Source organism: Manduca sexta, chromosome 10 (assembly GCF_014839805.1).
Source record: "Manduca sexta isolate Smith_Timp_Sample1 chromosome 10, JHU_Msex_v1.0, whole genome shotgun sequence".
Classification (NCBI taxonomy): domain Eukaryota; kingdom Metazoa; phylum Arthropoda; class Insecta; order Lepidoptera; family Sphingidae; genus Manduca; species Manduca sexta.
The window spans coordinates 10,180,229-10,199,797 of record NC_051124.1 but is presented as its reverse complement, the minus strand read 5'-3'; the positions used below and the strand labels follow the sequence as shown (position 1 = coordinate 10,199,797).

The window sequence follows — 19,569 nt, the reverse complement described above, 5'->3', positions numbered from 1 at the left end:
AATATTCGGAGGAGTTAAGGGTTGGTAAAGGAATGGTTGGCACAAGGAGCCGATTAGGGAAAACTGCAGTGAGGTAGACTTCTACTTCATGTTTTTATTGAATGCTTGTATAGGTAAGAAATAAATTCAATAAAAACAAACAATATATTTATTCAAAAACAATTTAGACAAATGAAATCCTAATGCGCATATCACTTTGTTTTAAGTAACTCAATGGTATCTAAACTAACTTGACTAATTACAGTTACATTAGAAGCGGTACCAGAGCAGCCCTCTCCACTAGACGAATTATGTATTTTAATCATAGTCCAAAAATGAGTATAGTTTAACGCATAATGCGTTTTACATCAGTCATTTGATTACAGTATAAAATTGAGTGTCTATTGCCGTTATTTTTAATACATATTTTGACATTTGCTAAGTCCATAGACAAGACTTACGTGTTTTATATATTTCAATTGCTAGTTGATACATAAAAAAAAATTATCATAATGTCTATGAGCTTTTGAAATATGAATCGTATCTACAGGTCAAAGTTTACACTAAAGTTCAATTTTAAATGCACAGTGTGCCATAGTTAGAAGGGCTACTTTTTCCCTAGTTCTGTTTTCCCGTATTGCGTGTGAGATCCAGTCGTTTGTTTCATTATTAGATTTATGATTTTATGCACGAGTAAATTTCCATCGTATCCAGATTTTATTATAGGGTGGCTTTTTTTAAATATAAATATAAATTTTGGGTCACTGAAAAAACTATTTATTATACGCTATAATTATCTTGCTATCCCTTGAGAATGGTACGAACACATTGACATCAAAATGAAAATAAACGTAGGCCTATTTTCGCACAATACACGCGTCTGGTAAAAATATAAAAAAATCTACTTTTACATTACTATATAAATATTGACTTGCATAAATTGATTCTAATAAGCGAAATAGAATTCCGAGTATCCATTGTATAAATCAACTTTAAACCTTATTGTACTGATTAATTAGGTACACAGTGATTATAATGGAGAGCATGAATCGCCAGACTTTTTATTCTATCTGTTCTTAAGTGTCTGATGCAGTCAACCACAAAAATAGCTGAACAAATACCAATCTTCATAATCACCTATAGATGTTAAGTTTAATTATACTGTAGATAAATAAAATGGTTGTAATGTTACAAATTATGAATGCGATTTCAAGTTTTGAATATATTCAGCTATTTTTGTAGCTATCTACACTTTTGTACATGTAATTATCAGTTTTTAAATACACAACACAGCATTAATATAAAGTCTTGTAACAAGACTCCCACCACACAAAAACACATGAGTACGTGGTTCTAGTCTGGCTATCGCATGCTTTTACTAGCAGTTTTAGATTCCCAAATTGACTCAAACATATTTTCCAGTAACATTATGTTCTTCAAATATACTTAATACACGAGATTCAAAAGCAAAGGGAAAATACATTTTTTTCGCTATAAAAAATAAACGAAGTAAAGTAATGCTACAAAATGACGTAGATCCTTCACTTCCAATAGGCCAATCCAAAGACGATTCATTGCTCAAGAATACATGAGACATACTATGGGGATTGCCCACTTGATGACCGAATGGGACATAAAACATTTGATTTAAAGGAATGTGATGTGTAAATGCTTAGGAAACTTAAAATAGTCGTAATTTAATAAAAATATTCGTCGATTTCAGCTTTCATTTTTATTGATTTATAATTTGTAAAAATGCAAACATAAAAACGCATCAAAATATTATGTAACTGTGTTACTCTACACACATAAGTAAACATTATCAATAAAACAAAACAAAATACATACGCGTATCTTGGAGTGAGAAAAATTGAATAACTGAGAATGCTTTACGAGAATTACTTGTAGTTTATCAACCGGACTAAGCCAGCGTGGTGGATTAAGGCATAACCCTCTCAGTAGTAAGGGAAACCTGTACCAAGGGGACAATACAGCTCAAAACATTTTTTTGTAATAAAGCCAAGCTATTCCGAGCAATGAAGTATCTTTCACATACTAAATATTTGTATCACATTGTATCCCTTAAATCTAAGCGAGACTAAGGTAACATTTATACATAAAACTATAATGGGTGATGCACTAAAATCACTTTGCATTTACAATGTACTTGATTACACGAATAGCGGGATTTCTACGAATTCCATTATTCAATAGTAAGTTGACTTGTAAAAAGCGGCGATAGACTAGTTGGTTGTAGTACGGATTGCCAAGACGAAGCTTCGAATCCCAAGAGCATACGACTCTGACATTTTTAAAAATGATGTGTGTATTTCTTGTGAATTATCGCTTGCTTTCGGTGAAGGACATCGTGCGGAAACCTGCATGGGTGCAAAGTTCTTTATTGGAATTTTGAGGGTATGTGAAATCTAGCAATCCGCACTACGCCAGCGTAGTGGAGTAAGGCCGAATCCCTCTCAGTAGTAGAGGAGGCCCGTGCCCAGCAGTGGGCAAGTATATAATACAGGACTCATATTATTAAAGTCAAGATAGGATTGAATAATGGCCGAAATAGACCGCAATTATAAATTTGAATGCAATTACAATAGAAACTTGAAGTGATACACACTCACTTCACAATGTACTCTTTCACAATCTTTCCATTTCAAGCTAAACTTGCGACGCATCTGAGTATGTTTTGGATAATATAACAATTGAACATCGACAGTTAAGTAGGCGTCTATCTATATAAAGCTATTTACAGTTAACAAACACTATAATTACTTAAGTACGAAGTTTTATTTATATTTTTTTTATTACAATTATTATTTGGAATATTTATGAGCACGATTTTACATAGTGCGTATAACTAGTGTATAGTCAATGAGATTTTAAAATTTTAATTCGAGATTCTTAATTATTGAAATAATGTCTAAAATCACATAAAGCAATGATACATTTTGTTATTTTGTATTCTGGGGCAATTTGATTTTACGTTATTGTTTAAAACCTGATAATACAAGTAAACTAGTTTTGTGACGTATAGAGTCATATTGCTTGGGATATTAAAAACATTGTTGACCGAAAATGATTACTTTTTCATGAAATTAAAGTCACAACAGTATGACGCCGAGAGCATGGTGCTGCCAATCGGCTTATCCGTTGTTGCAGGATATACAGTTGCCACTTCCAAAAAAACATTTTTAAAACTGGCAAATTCTGTGTCTTTATGTACAGTGGCTTTTAATAAATTATTGTTATATACCAAAATTCATATAAAAATATCTATTACTAAAAATATAATCATTTACATTGTTTGCTTTTAAAATATCTTAAATGGAATCAATTCGTTGTTGAAAACACACAATACGTACCTATGATTGTTTACTATAATATCGATTTAAATATTTAAAGGTGCGCTCAAATATGGCGGATGTGCATGCATGTTTCTATCGGATAGTTACGGCCACTCATTTATTAATAGGATCTCGAGCACTTCAATTATTATGTTGATGATGTGTCACGATTATTTTATCGCAAGTCGCGTGCGTCTCTTGTTTTACATATAAAATGTTCCGTAGTATGTATGTAAAAAGGACTGTGTGGGAGGGAACTTTTTGCAAAAACGCGCAATTGTCAATTTGGACGCACCCTGTAGATATCACGAATGTCAATATCACCTATGAGTACTTTTTATATCTTGATTTAACTTCAATCATTTCGGCCAACAACATGATTACGAGGAAAATTAATACAACTTGATACTTTTCCAACACAACGTATTACAAAGTAAGTCTTATGCGAATATACTTACACGTTATTACAATATATTATGTATAGTAATTATCAAGCGCTCTGAGCGCATACATCGCTTTTAACTATATTGTCAATCTGTAATAGATATAATGGCCGCTGTATAAACTATCAAATTGATTTTGTTCCTACATTTACTTAATCAAGATTTCTTGTACAAGTATCAAAATTATTTCCTAACCTCTTCTCTACAACGACTAGCGACGTACCAAAAATGTATTAAAAATTAAATATAACAACAATCGTGCTTATCGTGTCTGTTAATCTTAAACTTGGTTGAAAATGCAGTCGGAATTGACACACCGAGCTAAAGGAACAAATATTTATAGATGTTATTATTTATACTATACTGAAAAATAGTATGCAGTTATAATAGTTTGGTCTGTGTGTAGGCATATTCTATAAGTAAATAGTAAACTGATCAAATAAAAAAACTAAGTCGAAAAATAAAATAATTCAAATAATAAATACTACGAAAAATACGCATTAAAACAGTAAGTATGTACTAAGCTTTGCATCACATGACATTCGAGTTCAGTGTTGCCACTTCAAAAAACATACAATAGTCGCTGTTGCAAAATTTAAATTTAGAACGTCGTTCTAGAACGAGATCAACAGACTCAACAGTACACATGTCCACACTTGTTCACTCTGTGTTACCGTTCATCGCCAAACAGCAGTTTGGCGAAATATGTCCATCAGCTGCGCTCGTCTATATTTGCTATGATGTGCGTGTATAAGTGGTATTGAACGGCCTGCACGAGGTCGTACTCGAGCGTGGACAGGCCGTCCTGCTGGAAAACTTTGCTTGTTTGGGCTAACAGTTGATACCTGAAAAAATAATCATGAATAATTATCAAATAAGTCGGGACAAATTTGGTACGCATTTACAAATGTGATATTACTTAAGCGTCGAAATAGCGTGTGTTATTCATATTAGTATGATTAAAAATATAATATTCTAAAAATATAGAAGCTTAATATTACCTCTTTGGGTTCGGAACGGATTTCTTGTGATCCAACATGGCGTACCGTGCAATGGACATTTTATACCTCGCTACGTGATAATTCACTTTCTTCAATCTGGAAATGAAGACACAGTTAATCAAAAGTGTAAAAATACAACGTTTTGGATTAACTTGGTTTATTTTGAGGGCTTTTACTCTCTCTTTCTAAAATATATTTCTTTTCATATTATTAAATTATAATAGTAAAAGTTTTTGAAGATGATTTATACGTTTGACTTGTCACGTCAAAAGGTCCTGGATGTTAATTAGAGGCTCCCGTTTGCTATAAGTAGGCATTTTGTCTTTATAATGCGTTTATATATTTTTATTTTAGGAAGGAATGTTTAAATGGACAAAAAAATGAGCAAAATCAAGTTATTTATATTGGGCGTGAAATCATGTTATAGTAGTGTCTTACCTATAAAACATATCGTCGTCCTCCCCTCCCCAGCCCCAGTACTTGTTCGAGAAGCCATTCACGTTTATGAACTGCTCCAGTGTCACCGCTGACACTCCACCGAATATGTCTTCGTATGGCAACCTGGAACATTGTAAACGTCTCATATAGAATAGAGTACTAATAAATGAGTGGTATTTAAAAAATTTATGACCCTATTTCATAACATAGGCTGGCAATACACAATTTTTATCCTGTGTAGAATAATATGTAGAGCGGTAAAACCATAATGAGAAAAAAACTTAAAGTGTATTACTAAGCCTATTAATTACTCCTATAACACCCAAATCAATTATATAGAAAATGGGTAGATACAAATTGGAATATCAATTTATCCCGTATAAAAGAAGAAAAAAAACTAAAGTAATCAAATAGAAAGACAATTGAAAAACTAGTAAAAAACCAACGTACATAAAATTAAGTTTATCGATGGAGGCGGACATGTGGCGCGGCTGGCGCGGGCACGAGTACAGGTTCCTGGTGTCGAGCGGCAGCAGGTCGATGTCGTGGAACACGAAGCACTGCCACCCGCCCGGCTCCAGCCGCTGGCTCTCCACGAACCCCACGTTCATCAGCTTCGCGCGGTTGAAGTCTTTGTTGCCTGGGAAAAGAGATTATTTGATCAATCATTTTTGTAAAAAGAAACGAGTAGGGTAGCAAAGTAAGCGATAGCCGCTCCTAAATATTCATAATACCAGTATAATATATTTGTATTTTACGAATTTTTTCAGTTGTGTACAAATCGTATTTGTACATATTCTTAACTAGCTTTTGCCCGCGGCTCCGCCCGCGTTATAAAGTTTTTCAGGCTAAAGTTTTCCGTTATAAAAGTAGTACTTTCCCGGGAGCCTATGTTCTTCCCAGGGTCTCAAACTGTCTCCATACCAAATTTCATCTTAATACGTTGGGTAGTTTTTGAGTTTAATACGTTCAGGCAGACAGATGCAGCGGGGGACTTTGTTTTATAATATATTTTTTAGAACTTTTTAAGTGAGACATTCCCGTCATACATCATTGTTGCATAACTTTAACCGTTTACGCAGCGCACGCAACGGAAGCTCTCAAAACTCATAATTTTCCCCGTTTTTGCAACATGTTTCATTACTGCTCCGTTCCTATTGGTCATAGCGTGATGATATATAACTTTGAGCACTCCACAAACAAAGGACTATTCAACACAAAAATATTTTTTCAGTTTGAATCGGTAGTTCCTGAGATTAGACTATTACTGCTCCGCTCCTATTGAATATAGCGTGATGATATATAGCCTATAGCACTCTACGAACAAAGGGCTATCACACGTAAAAATAATTTTTCAGTTTGGACCGGTAGTTCCTGAGATTAGCCATTACTGCCCCGCTCCTATTGGGTATAGCGTGATGATATATAGCCTATAGCACTCCACGAACAAAGGGCTATCCAACGTAAAAAGAATTTTTCAGTTTGGACTGGTAGTTCCTGAGATTAGCCATTACTGCCCCGCTCCTATTGGGTATAGCGTGATGATATATAGCCTATAGCACTCCACGAACAAAGGGCTATCCAACGCAAAAAGAATTTTTCAGTTTGGACCTGTAGTTCCTGAGATTAGCCATTACTGCCCCGCTCCTATTGGGTATAGCGTGATGATATATAGCCTATAGCACTCCACGAACAAAGGGCTATCCAACGCAAAAAGAATTTTTCAGTTTGGACCGGTAGTTCCTGAGATTAGCGCGTTCAAACAAACAAACAAACAAACAAACAAACAAACTCTTCAGCTTTATATAATAGTATAGATTAAATAATGACCTATTTCCAATTTGTTAATTTGTGGCAGTCGTCGGAAAACTAATTTTTGTTTGCTATCTTTTCTTTTGAAGTTGCTATAAATTTGAGCTTATTAAAGATAGGTAAGAAATGAAACCTATAGCATGAAGAAAAAGGGAAAAAACTAAAAGGTCACAATCAGAAATTTGTTGTTTGACGATTCCCAAAAATTGGCAATTTTGGAATGAGTCATTATTTTATTAAGAGTGCGGTAGGTGTTTAGATAGAAGATACAAGATTTATGCAAGTATTTTTAACTAACACGTAGTTATGACATATCTGCATTCAATTGTACATTAAACTTATTTAATTTAGTAGACTGAAGTCGTGATTATTACCTTCTTGTTCGACGATAAATATCCCGTATTCTATCTGTTGCTTCATTAGGAATGGATGCATGTGGTTCAGGAATATGGCTAAATGCTGCTGACGATCTCTGAAACATAGAATAGTAAAATGTGAAACAATAATAAACTGTTAAATGGCTTCAAAAACTGAGTGCTCACGTTGGCCATCTGCCTTTTGCTTTAAGGATTAGCATGCGTACAAACCTGTATGGCACAATTATAGCGACTTTATGCCTTGCTGTGCAATTCGGCGGAGCGTAGTGACCGCCCCATTGTACTTCTGGATACTTCTTCTCCACCCAATCTAACTCTAGTTCCGTCTTGTTGACAGTTATAGGTCCTGTAAAAAAGTAATATACCAACGTTTGAATACATATTTTCTCTGGATCTTAATTTGCACATAATTGTAACTTCAAATAATAAAAATAAAAAATAAAAATGCTTTATTCATCACGTAGGCGAACGTAGTTGCACTTATGACAAGTCAAGGCACATGAGAATATTTAATTATGGTGCAGCCAATTGTTAATTGTTATGTATTTAAAATGTTCATGCTGTGACAGCCTGTAATTGAAACAGCACTGCAGAAATTACTTACCGAATTAAAAAAAAAACTATGTAAGGTGTATGTTTTGTTGGCTGTTCAAATAAATAAATAAATTATCACTTAATTAAATTAGCTTATATAAACAAACACAATTTATATTGAAAATAAAATAAATGAAAAATATACTTAGTAAACAAAGAAGCCAGCTCGGGCTGGCAGGGAAGAAGAAATTAAACAAAATTGTCTTAGTTCAACATGAATATTTATTATATAATTTCTACGATTGTAATACCTACTTGGAATATTACTACGCACTTAAAGCTGATAAAACACATACATATTAAGAACAAAATTTTGTGGAAATTATTTTTCCCCCAAATCAATATCAAAAGGATCTATTGCAAATAGAAGGTAGATTATATTTCGCATCTGTGTTTTTTTTTGTATCCAGATACGGCAGATTGATCCCACTACACCAGATGGTAAGTGGAGTGGTGTCCAATAGAAAGTCGACTGACGAGAGATGATTACCCCTCGACAGTCGACGCAATTATGCTGGCCTGTTGGAACAAGATATACACAGGCTGATCCCAGAACGCGACACACTTACGTGGGCCACTATGACGGGTTTTAACACCTTGTGTACGAAGATCGTCGCTATGCGTCCAGATAGCGCTACAATCCTAACACCAGCAAAGCTAAATGTTAACTGAGTCAATTTTAACACTTAAGACGTGTAACCTATTGTCAAGACTACGATTACTGTGATAAATAAAAAAAAATCTCACCTAAATCTGGAGGCATACTGTCACATAGCGGCAACACTGGCTCAGTTCTCTTTACGCCGCTCTCAGTCGTTACCAAATTCTTGAGTCCTTCCATAATCCTTGTGATGAAAAGCGGAGTGCTCTGAGACTGAATGTCTTGTCCAGTGATATTACTACTAGTCGTGTTATACGCTGTGTTGTTCAATTTCACTATCGGCCTTGTTATGTTGTATTTCTTTAATATCAAGGCGACTGTGTTGTTTTTACTTTTCGTGTGGTTACGCGTGTTGGGGTTGTGTTGTGTAGATGTTGGTATTTGTTTAGGCCAAGTTGATAGTGTCTTATCACTGCTTCTGAAATGGATAATTGTATAAAATTATAATAGAATAGGCACTAACTTGCTTTAACTTCGAGCTAGGCTTACACTAATATTAATTGCCATCAATTATCTCATTTATTTCACGCTATATTTTAGAGAGCATATTTATGCTGTTTAAAATACCTTATCGTAGAACCATCTTAGACATAGTAAATACTAAAAAGGAAATAAAAACGAATAAATGAAGTATAGTCATATATCGAAGGGAGAAAGCGGAAACGTCGTATCTCGAAAATTGGCCAAAATGAGCTATTACTATAATATCTTAAAGTTTACCTTAGTGTAGGTTGCGTGGCGTTGTATAGCGGCGTGTAGAGGTAGGTGCGTAGCGGCGAGGCGTCCAGGATGGAGCCGAAGATGTACTCGACGGCCGCCAGCCCCAGCACGAGCAGCAATAGCAGGCGGAGCGCGCGCGTCGCCCGCCCGCCGCCTGCGCTCGCGCCGCCGCCCATCAACGCATGCGATGCCACCCGCGCGCCGAGCACTGGACAAAAAATATTTTAAAATGAGGTCAGTTAAAACTTTGCCGTGATAGAATAAAAATAAATATCTATATTAGTTAAGGTTCTTTTAAAACTAGTTCAAGAAATATTTTATATTAAGAAACGTGTTCACTGTCGTTAAAGTCTGTAGGAATTAAAAGGCCCTAGTCTAACATTAAATATAAAAAAATAGTTTGACAGTTACGTTTGGCGGGATATGACACAAAATATATATAACGTAGGTATTCCATCGTTTCAAATAGTTGGTATTAGACTGGGGTATTAGTAGATAGTGCGGTTTATATAACATTCGATCCACTGAAGGAAAATGTTTGATTTCTCCTTAATTAATAGCGTATTTCCCTTTGTCCTAATAGGAATGAATAACACGGTATTCGCACAAACACCGTATTATTTACCATGTCACGTTGAACTGAATTCTTTATCAAGATTATTTCTACACGTTCGTTTATTGCGTTCTAGCTCATTATTAGCGTTTTATGGTAATGAGGAAACTATAGTTAGTATTAATGAGAATTTCGCGTGCCGCTACATGCGTACGTTTTGCGAATGTTACTAAGTATAATGTGTCTCAGAATTGGAACGTGTTTAGCATAAGATTCCTAATTGCCAGTATGGATGTGAAATAATTATTATTTAATTAAAACAGTTTGCATACGTTATAAATTTTCTATAAAAAGTATATTAATTTAACATCAAGATAGAGATAGACGCCACGTTATATCCCATGTTCAAACTATTTTCTTGAAGTATTTCGAATACTTAGTGTTATTTTTAGTAAAAATAATAAAAGGCAATTACATTCGAATAAAAAGAAATTATTTTAGCCAAGAACGGCAAAAAATACGCAGAAAGTCGCACAATAAACATCAAGAGTTCATAATTACCACAAATAAAAAACCACGCGAAGTTGTACGCATACATTTACCATGAAATTACCGAGTGCCTACTTCCGTTCAATTTCTAAAAATAAAGAAAATATTCCACAGACTTGAATAAATAATACATTGTAGGTACGTTGATTTGTGCTTTCAAACGTAGCTTGGATTAGGTTTTCGGTTTATTTTTAGCGACGCTGATTTCATAAAGGGTCTCCACGAATACTTCTTTTGAAATGTAAAGCCGTGGGTAATTCTCAGAAGGCCGAATTGCAAAAGGTACCCAGCGAATATATCATTTGCGGGACCAGATTTTGACAAGGGGGACAAAATGTTATTAAAGGACAAAGGCCCTCCTTTTTAAGGGTTGATCCCTATCAAACCTTTAAAATGGCTACGTAATTACGATGAGTTGGCGTATGTTCAGACATGCGGTTGAAAGTTGATAAATAGATAATTTCCTTCCATCCATTCCAGGAAATGGGTGTATGGTATAGAATCCGCCATATCCAATGAACATTGGAACAGCGCATGAATATAAATGGGAATCTGTTGGACATAGCAAACGACAATAAATTGAATTACTTATATATGAATATTTTAAAAATATATTTTTCTTCCTCCGAAGGAATATATTTCATAAAAATTTTCATTGCACATTTCTTTTAAAAATACTTTTTGCGACCATAAATAAGATATAACCGGAAATTCCTTGCAATATTTATTTAGAGACGTAGTGAACGCAGATTCGCAAAGGGTAGGGTAATTTTTCGACTTGATCCGGATTTGGGCCAAATCTGATTCGGTAAAACGTCGCGGAAAAATAATATTCCATTAAAAGGTATTACAAGAATATATTTAGTTTCATAAAAAGTATGTTTAGATTGTGTTTTTATGTTACAGGTATTGTTGGTATTCTCGATAATTAACGATAGTGTATTATCAATAGTTTTCGGAAATAATCGTGTTATTTTGTATGTGACCTATTCTTTTTATTAGATTGATAATTTATTCAATATTTTCCAATTATTTTTGTGTTAAATAAACTTTTACTAATACCAGTAGCTACATAACTTACGTCAGTTCTCTATTACTATTATTCAAATAATGAAAACTAAAAAAAGGAATTAATACAGTCGAGTTCAATTATATAAAAATCACATCTTTATTTATTTATTATTTTATTTATTTAATTCTTTAGTATAAGTACAAATGTACAAGAGTAAAAGACATAGTATATCCACTTATAATTAATAGAGTATAATTGGCGGTCTAATAACTCGAGGCAATATCTTACAGACAACCATAGGAATTGACATTGAAAAGAAAATAGAAAGGGCAGTAATAAAATAAGAATTAATAAAAAAATATAAAGTAACCTCAATCCGAATAATAGCATCCTGTTCGCAAATAATCAAAGGCGACGCGTTGATTTACGTAATAGCGCGTGGAAGATTGGTAAATTGGCGTCACGAACCCGCTCCAGCGCTTTATTACTAAGGAAACAACGTTTTGTGCAAGTGTTTAATACTCTGGAAGATTGAGGGTGAAGCGTGTTACCGAGGAGTTGACGTACAAGGTCTCTGTCTCCTGACCATGATCGATGTAGGGATTACAGTAGGATGGGAAGCGAACGGTTATTCAGAGCCGCTCTTTAGGTTATCAAGGTATTCCGAACTTCGTTGAGTAAATTACTTATTTACACAGTATTTCGATTGCATATCGCATACACTCACGCCTTTATCCAAAGGGGTAGGTAGAGGCGCAACTCGTGCACCCATTTTTCATGTCTATCGCCATAGCAGGTACGAATTCCAGACTCCGGGCTGATACTTAACAATCCAATATCAGTTTACCCGGCCCAGAGATCGAACCCGAGATCTCAGCACTGCAGTCGTTCCGTAATACAACTACGCCACCGAGCAATCGGATTTCGCAGTCATAAAAATTTTGATTTGGAATTTTATATGTATTACAAATAAAATAGATTTGCAAATTTTATATACCAACCTCAAGGAGGGAAAACTGTAAAGATGGAGCTCTGTGGAAATGTCCCATTCTCTTCAAAAGTGCACCTTACATAGAACACATGTCGCTCTTTTCATTATATCTGTAACAGAAGAAAATTCTATCAATATAAGAAAAAAAATGTTCAAATAGCAATGAAAATATTAAACATTTCGTAGATTTTAATATATTATCGAATAAGATGTCATCGTTATAACCTTTTGTATTTATGTATTTTGTGTCATATTCTTATATTTAAAAAGCTTTATTTAACTTTGCTTTTTTACTAGTTTTTGTCTGCGGCCCCGCCCGAGTGACAAAGGTTTTCCTGGATAAAAGTCCCGCTATATATTCGCCTGGGATAAAAGTAGAACTCAAGAGCAATAGCTTCCTATTAATGAGAAAAAAAAAACAAAATCGATATAGGTTCCTGAAATTTAGCTTTATATATTAGTATAGATGAGAAAAACACTATACTTTTTAGTCAGATTACTTGAAAAGTGTTCGTCAATCGTAACCAGTAAGTATTTATAATAATATAATTGTGTGGCCCTGTATTAGTTTGGATACTGTTTATATACTGCCCCACTGCTGGGCACGGGCTACCCTACTACTAAGAGGTAAGTAAGTATTTAGATAACCACAATCGATGGCGGCAACATTGCCATCCTGTTTCGACCTCCGGCTATCTACCTATCTTTGACAGTTTCGAGTCTAAACTTTAGGATAAACCGTCTATCGTGCAATTGTAGAGACGTACCCACTCGTCCTATTTTCAAGTATTGATACTTTGATTATGTATACTCTAGACAAAACTAAATTTATTGCTTTCGGAGCCAGAAAATCCTCCCTTCCTCCTCATTCGTTTACCATCAAAGCTCATAAATACCAACAAGTCTGCGAATCTGGCCACTTATGCAGTTGTCCTGATATGACACGAACAGACAATATCAAATATTTAGGAGTGGTTATTGATAGTACCTTTACTTGGAATTACCACATTGACCTCGTTGTATCTCGACTTCGAAAACTGATTTATGTTTTCAAGAAACTTAGTAAAAGTGCGGACTACCATACATTAAAAACTGTTTATTACGCCTTGGTTCAGTCTATTCTGTGTTATTGTATTACTGTGTGGGGTAGTGCTGCTAAAACATCTCTCCTCCGTGCTGAGATAGCCCAAAGAGGTTTATTAAAGATCATGTCTAGCAAACCCATTCGCTTTCCTACATATGACTTGTACTCTTTGTGTGAAGTTCTTACTGTCAGACAGCTCTTTATATATCATGTTGTTCTTCGAAAACATAAAAATCTCTTATTTGATCCTGCCTTTAATATAATTAAGCGTAGACCCTCTTATGTTTGTCCTACAAATCCAAGTAGATTCGTCATTACTTCACGCCAATTCCACTTCATAAGTTCCATGCTATACAACAGGATAAATAAAGAATTAACTATTTACCCTCTTACACTCTACAAATGTAAAGCCCGCATCTTTGAATGGCTTAGAACCCTTACTTATGACGACACCGAAAAATTTATAATCCACAACCAAAATAAATAAATTCGTCACATACAACCCTATAAACACACACATACGTTTAAGATTTGTGAGTTTCCCAAAATTGTAATTCCACTTAATGACTCATTGTTTGTTTTTATCTATTTATGTATTTATATTTATTTATTTAAGTATATATTCTTATTTCTCTTTTGGCTATTTTGTCAACTGAACTGTGTACAATTAAATTTATTTTTATAAATAAGTCTTGAGGTGGGCCTAATAACTGCGACACAGTTTATACTAATGCAGTTATTATGGTTACTATAGTCCAATATTGTATACTTTTTTTTTTTTTTTTTTTTTTCTCCTTTTTGGCTTCGCAGTTTAGATGCATTTAGCCAATGTCAAGTTATTTGGATAGGATAGGAACATAGGATACAAAGGTTGGGAAACCATAAGAATGTTGTACGATATCAATTCGGAGGAAGATATATTGGTAATAAAATACTATCAAGTGGGTTAAGAATTAAAATATAAAGAAATAGGTCATACATATACAGATAGGAGTTGATGGGCTGGTTTACATACATAATAAAAATAACGTTAAACATAAATAATAAAAATTACGTTAATGAATTGTAATGATTAATGAAATTTGTATTGTAATGATGAATGAAAGAATATAAAGAAAATATCTAAAGTTTAATATTATTTTTAATAATAAAAGATGTAATGCATTGGTAAACTAACATGTCATTAGAGTGAAGAAGACAAACAATAGAGGAAGGTAAAGGAACTGAGCGACGCAATAGGGACTGGAAGAAAGGTAAGTGGTCATAACGAGGACAGGAAAACAGGATGTGATTAAGGTCACCCACCTCTGCACCACATGGGCAGGTGGGGCTATTTAAAATGTTTATTTTAGCTAGATGAGCCTCAGAGCATGTGTGGCCAAGTCTCATACGAATTAGAATAGATGTCTCAACTTTACTAAACCTAGCCTTAAAGAACCAGGGTTTTAATGTCACATCCGGTTGTATATTGGCATAATAACGGCCCTTTAATTTGATACTGGAGAGCCAAACTTCTCTCCAGGATTTATAAAGATAAGCTTTTGGTAAAGATAGAAGGTCTTGACTATAATTTTTAAATGGGAACAAGTCCCCGCAATTCACTGCCTCTTTAGCAAGAGTGTTCGCTCCTCTCATTTCCTTCGATTCCCGAATGACTGGGAATCCAAGAAAAATGAAGCAAAATGCCATTAGAAAGACACTTGAACGCCAATTCTCTTATTTGTATAATAAGGGGTAAAGTGTTATTACTTTTAAAAGGGAATTTAGCCATTGCTTGAAGAGCACTTAAGGAATCAGTAAAAATAATTGCTTTATCAAGTTTAAATAGAAGAATATATTCAATGGCCCTTAATATACCCAAACATTCTCCTGTGAAAACAGAGGATTCCATAGGAAGTTTAATTTTTTGCACAATATTAAATTGTGCGTGGAAAATACCAATCCCAACGCATTCCAGTGGGCCTATTTTGGAAGCATCTGTATATAAGTGGTGAAAACCCTCAAAACGTTCAGCAAGGATTTCGTTAAATGCAGCCCTAGCACTACCAGATTTTTATCAATAGAATTATAAAATATTTTAGGAGTGAAAATTAATGAACTAAAGCTATTGTTATATATAGCGAGCCGGTTATAACAGTAAGTTGGCGCGGTAATAGCAAGAAATTTATGAAAACTTATTATTATGCACGGAAGAGATTTATGAGATGGTTTATTCAGGTAATGCATTCGGAGTGATTCTAGTAGCGGAATGAGAGGATGGTTTGAAAACTGAATAATTTTAAATAAATATTTATCTGAAAGAAATTGTCTCCTAAGAAAAAGAGGAGATTCACCGCATTCAACTTGCAGGGCGTTGATTGGACTTGATCTCATTGCCCCTGATATAATGCGTAAGCATTTTGACTGTAGGCGATCTAATTTTTTAAAAGCATTTATATTGCCGGGTTCAAAAACAAATGAACCATAATCAAAAATACTTCTAATAATGGCGTTATATACTAGTTTTAAAGATTGTGGGTGCGCACCCCCACCATACTCCACTAAGACATCGTAACATGTTTATATGACGCTCCACTTTGTTAGCAACATAATCGCAGTGAGCAGTCCCAGACAGTTTAGAGTCCAATAAAACACCCAAATACTTAAAAGCGCTTTTAACTGGAATTGGAATGTTATTATATACAATATTAATTGTAGGTAGAGTTCTCTTTTTGGTATAAACTACGGATGCGCACTTTGATGGGGAAAGATCTAAACCATTTATTAATGTTATCCAGCTCTCACTCCTCTTGTATTATTATTTTCACTTTGCTACATTGTATCGATTTAAATATACCATATGCTAATTCATTCTTAAGTTACCTTCCAATTGTTGTAAACATTCGTTATTGTTTATACTGCAGATTTTGTTCATGTTATAATTACGTTGTTAGTTTTAAGATTACTTTATTTTTGTCTTATTTTAATATATTAATTTATTGTCACTATTTCAAGAATAAGTGTAACCACATAAATGCAATACTTCACTTGTCTACTACACATTACTTAAACACATATCTAAAATGTTTGGCTGCCCGTTGCATAATCCATCACTCTTTACGGATACAGACAATTCTCATAATTCTCGTACCCAAAGTTTATTGTTTATCATGTCCTTGAACAACTTCCGACTATTGATTTCGATCCTTACTACACAATGTCATAGTATAATAATCCACTTGAAGCTTAATACAAAATTTCCTTACTCGACAAGCGAAAGCCTTCATTGTGTTCCTTGTTTAAGCCATGTAACAGATATCTTTATTATTAGAAAATCATTTATTAAAAATTACCCGTACTGCAATTCAAATATATACGTTAAAACCAAACTATAAACATGGATAGAATAGACTTAGCCAGTGATATAGACTCTTGTTTAGATATCAATTGCAAAACTATTTCACCAGAGACATGTTCTGAGGTGATAACAGAACTATATGGCTTTAAATTATTAACACTCAACATTAGAAGCATACAAAAAAACTTTGACGCATTTACGATTCTCTTACAGCGGCTAAACACAGTTTTTGACGCAATTATACTAACTGAATGTCGTTTAAATGATTCCACAATTATTGACAATTACTCGGCTATTCATGTTACTCTACCTTAAATAACATAAACCAAAATGGCGGAGTAGTGGTATATGTTAAAGATACTTGGACTGCTAATGTATCAGAACCTTCTTTCTCGGACGCGTGCTGCTTATTAGTAGATATTCCGAATGTGATCACAATCCTTGGAATCTATAGGTCTCCTTCTATCAGATGTCTAAACAACTTTCTTAACTCTTTAGATAATACCCTTAACCAACTTCAAAATAAACCCTGCCTAGCAATTGCAGGCGATATTAATATAGATATCTTACCTTCTAATAATGTTGGTATAGACGCAACTGACTACCTGAGCCTAGCCAGTGTTCATGGACTTATTCCAGCAATCACTATTCCTACCAGATTAAAAAGTTGTATTGACCACATATTTGTTAGATCCAAAAATAAAATAACTAGTGCAGTATGCGAAACAGACATCACTGACCACTATGCTGCTTTAATCGGTATTAAACATAACCTAACCAAAAATCTCAGAACAGGTTTACAACTAAAATTGATTACGAGGCAATTTTAAATGAACTCAAGACTTGCGACTGGAATAATGTTTATTGTGAGGCTAGTGTAGATGACGCTGCTTCAGCTTTAACCACTACCATAGCTTCAATCGTTGCTAATTGCACGCATACAATTCGTCTAAGTAGGAGTAAAGTTAATCTGTCCCCATGGATTACACCCGGTCTTCTTCGCTGTATGCGCCACCGTGATCACCTCTACCGTGTGACAAGACAGTTCCCAAAAGACGAAATCCTGGAAAAAATATACAAAAGATATAAAAATTTCTGTAATGATCTTTTATGCAGAATTAAAAATAATTATGAGAAGGAATCGTTAGTTCAAAATAAACATAATCCAAAAACTCTGGTCCAACATTAAATCAATTTGCCATTTTAAATCCAAAGACAATAACGCAAATGATTTACTTACTTGTGCAAATAGTGCATCCCAATCACTTGACATGTGTAACAGCTACTTTTCTACCGTAGGCGTAAACCTAGCCAATACTACCCTTTCAAAAATGAATGCTACCGTTGACAGTTTAGTCTCGAAAATAAGAATAGGTAATAACTTATCAAACTCCCTTTACCTAACCCCGACTGACGAAACTGAAATTTATAACTTAATTAAACAGCTTAAGCCTGATGGAGCACCTGGTATTGACAATATCAACAATAGGTTAGTCAAATTAATCAGTAACTGCATTATATCACCCCTTACATTTATCTTCAACTTGAGTCTTTCTTCCGGTAGATTCCCGCGTGCTGGAAAATAGCCTCTGTCACCCCAATTCACAAAGACGGACCGAAAAATATACCCAACAATTACCGACCTATTTCACTCCTTACCGTTTTCTCAAAACTCCTAGAAAAATCATAAATAAACGTCTAATTGCATTTCTTGAAAAACAACATATTCTCTCTGATAGACAATTTGGATTCCGTCAACGCAAATGCACCCAAGATGCTGTAACACTTTTAAGTAATTTAACATCATCCTACTTAGATAATGGCTTTTCCTGTATTGGGGTTTTTCTTGACCTTGCCAAGGCTTTCGATACTGTCTCCACACAAATACTTCTCCGCAAGATGGAACTGCTGGGCATTCGAGGTATAGCTTGGGAATGGTTTAGAAGCTATCTTACTGATCGTAAACAGACAGTTAAATTAGACGGCCTTAGCAGTAATCAAATGCCTGTAATTTATGGTGTTCCGCAAGGTAGCATTCTTGGCCCTACTCTCTTTCTCATTTATATGAATGATATTCATGATCTCCACCTCAAGTCTTCAGAGATCATCTGCTATGCTGATGATACTGCAATTTTATTTCATGGAACTGATTGGGCCAGAACACTTACAATAGCTGAAAGAGGCATGAATTCTATATTTAATTGGCTTCAACTAAACTTACTCACGTTAAATACAAATAAAACGAAGTTTATCTGTTTTCACAAGACATCCGCTTCCAAACCAAAATTCCTCCTCAACTCTTTGAAAATCTGTTCTTGTCCACGCATTAACCACTCCTTCCATGCAGTTGTGACAAAATTCAACGCACCCACGTAATCAGGTATCTAGGTATCCAAATTGATGAACGCTTAACGTTCGAACCCCACATCATTACCTTGTCCAATAGAGTGCGTAAACTTTCGGGTATTATAACTAAACTACGCACTTGTGCCGATATAAACACTTTACTACAAGTATACTTTTGCAATTTGTCAGTCTATTATAACATACTGCATCAACATTTGGGGTAGCGCGAATAAAACCATTTTTCTAAATCTAGAAAGAGCTCAACGCTCTTTTTAAAGAGGATGCTCAACAAACCCTATAGATTCCCTACAGATACTTT

At 34.5% G+C, this 19,569-nt stretch overlaps 1 protein-coding gene across 1 annotated transcript; it reads right to left on the bottom strand.

The window, feature by feature from the left end:
- Positions 1–132: 132 nt before the first annotated feature.
- On the bottom strand, positions 133–12,601 carry LOC115452503 (beta-1,4-N-acetylgalactosaminyltransferase bre-4). The gene is made up of 9 exons (XM_030181049.2): positions 12,494–12,601; positions 9,379–9,586; positions 8,745–9,076; positions 7,614–7,749; positions 7,401–7,498; positions 5,665–5,854; positions 5,215–5,337; positions 4,777–4,872; positions 133–4,620 (listed from the first exon to the last, which is right to left on the bottom strand). The coding sequence occupies exons 2-9, from the start codon at positions 9,552–9,554 to the stop codon at positions 4,488–4,490; spliced, it is 1,284 nt and encodes a 427-aa protein (XP_030036909.1). The 5' UTR covers positions 9,555–9,586; positions 12,494–12,601; the 3' UTR covers positions 133–4,487.
- Positions 12,602–19,569: the final 6,968 nt, after the last annotated feature.

Excerpts from the sequence above, each read along its gene's own strand:
- LOC115452503 (XM_030181049.2), bottom strand. The coding sequence starts at position 9,554 with ATGGGCGGCGGCGCGAGCGCAGGCGGCGGGCGGGCGACGCGCGCGCTC. Across the intron at positions 5,855-7,400 it reads ATTTATCGTCGAACAAGAAG|GCAACAAAGACTTCAACCGC; the intron begins GTAATAATCACG and ends CTCTTTTCCCAG. Across the intron at positions 4,621-4,776 it reads TCCGTTCCGAACCCAAAGAG|GTATCAACTGTTAGCCCAAA; the intron begins GTAATATTAAGC and ends TTATTTTTTCAG.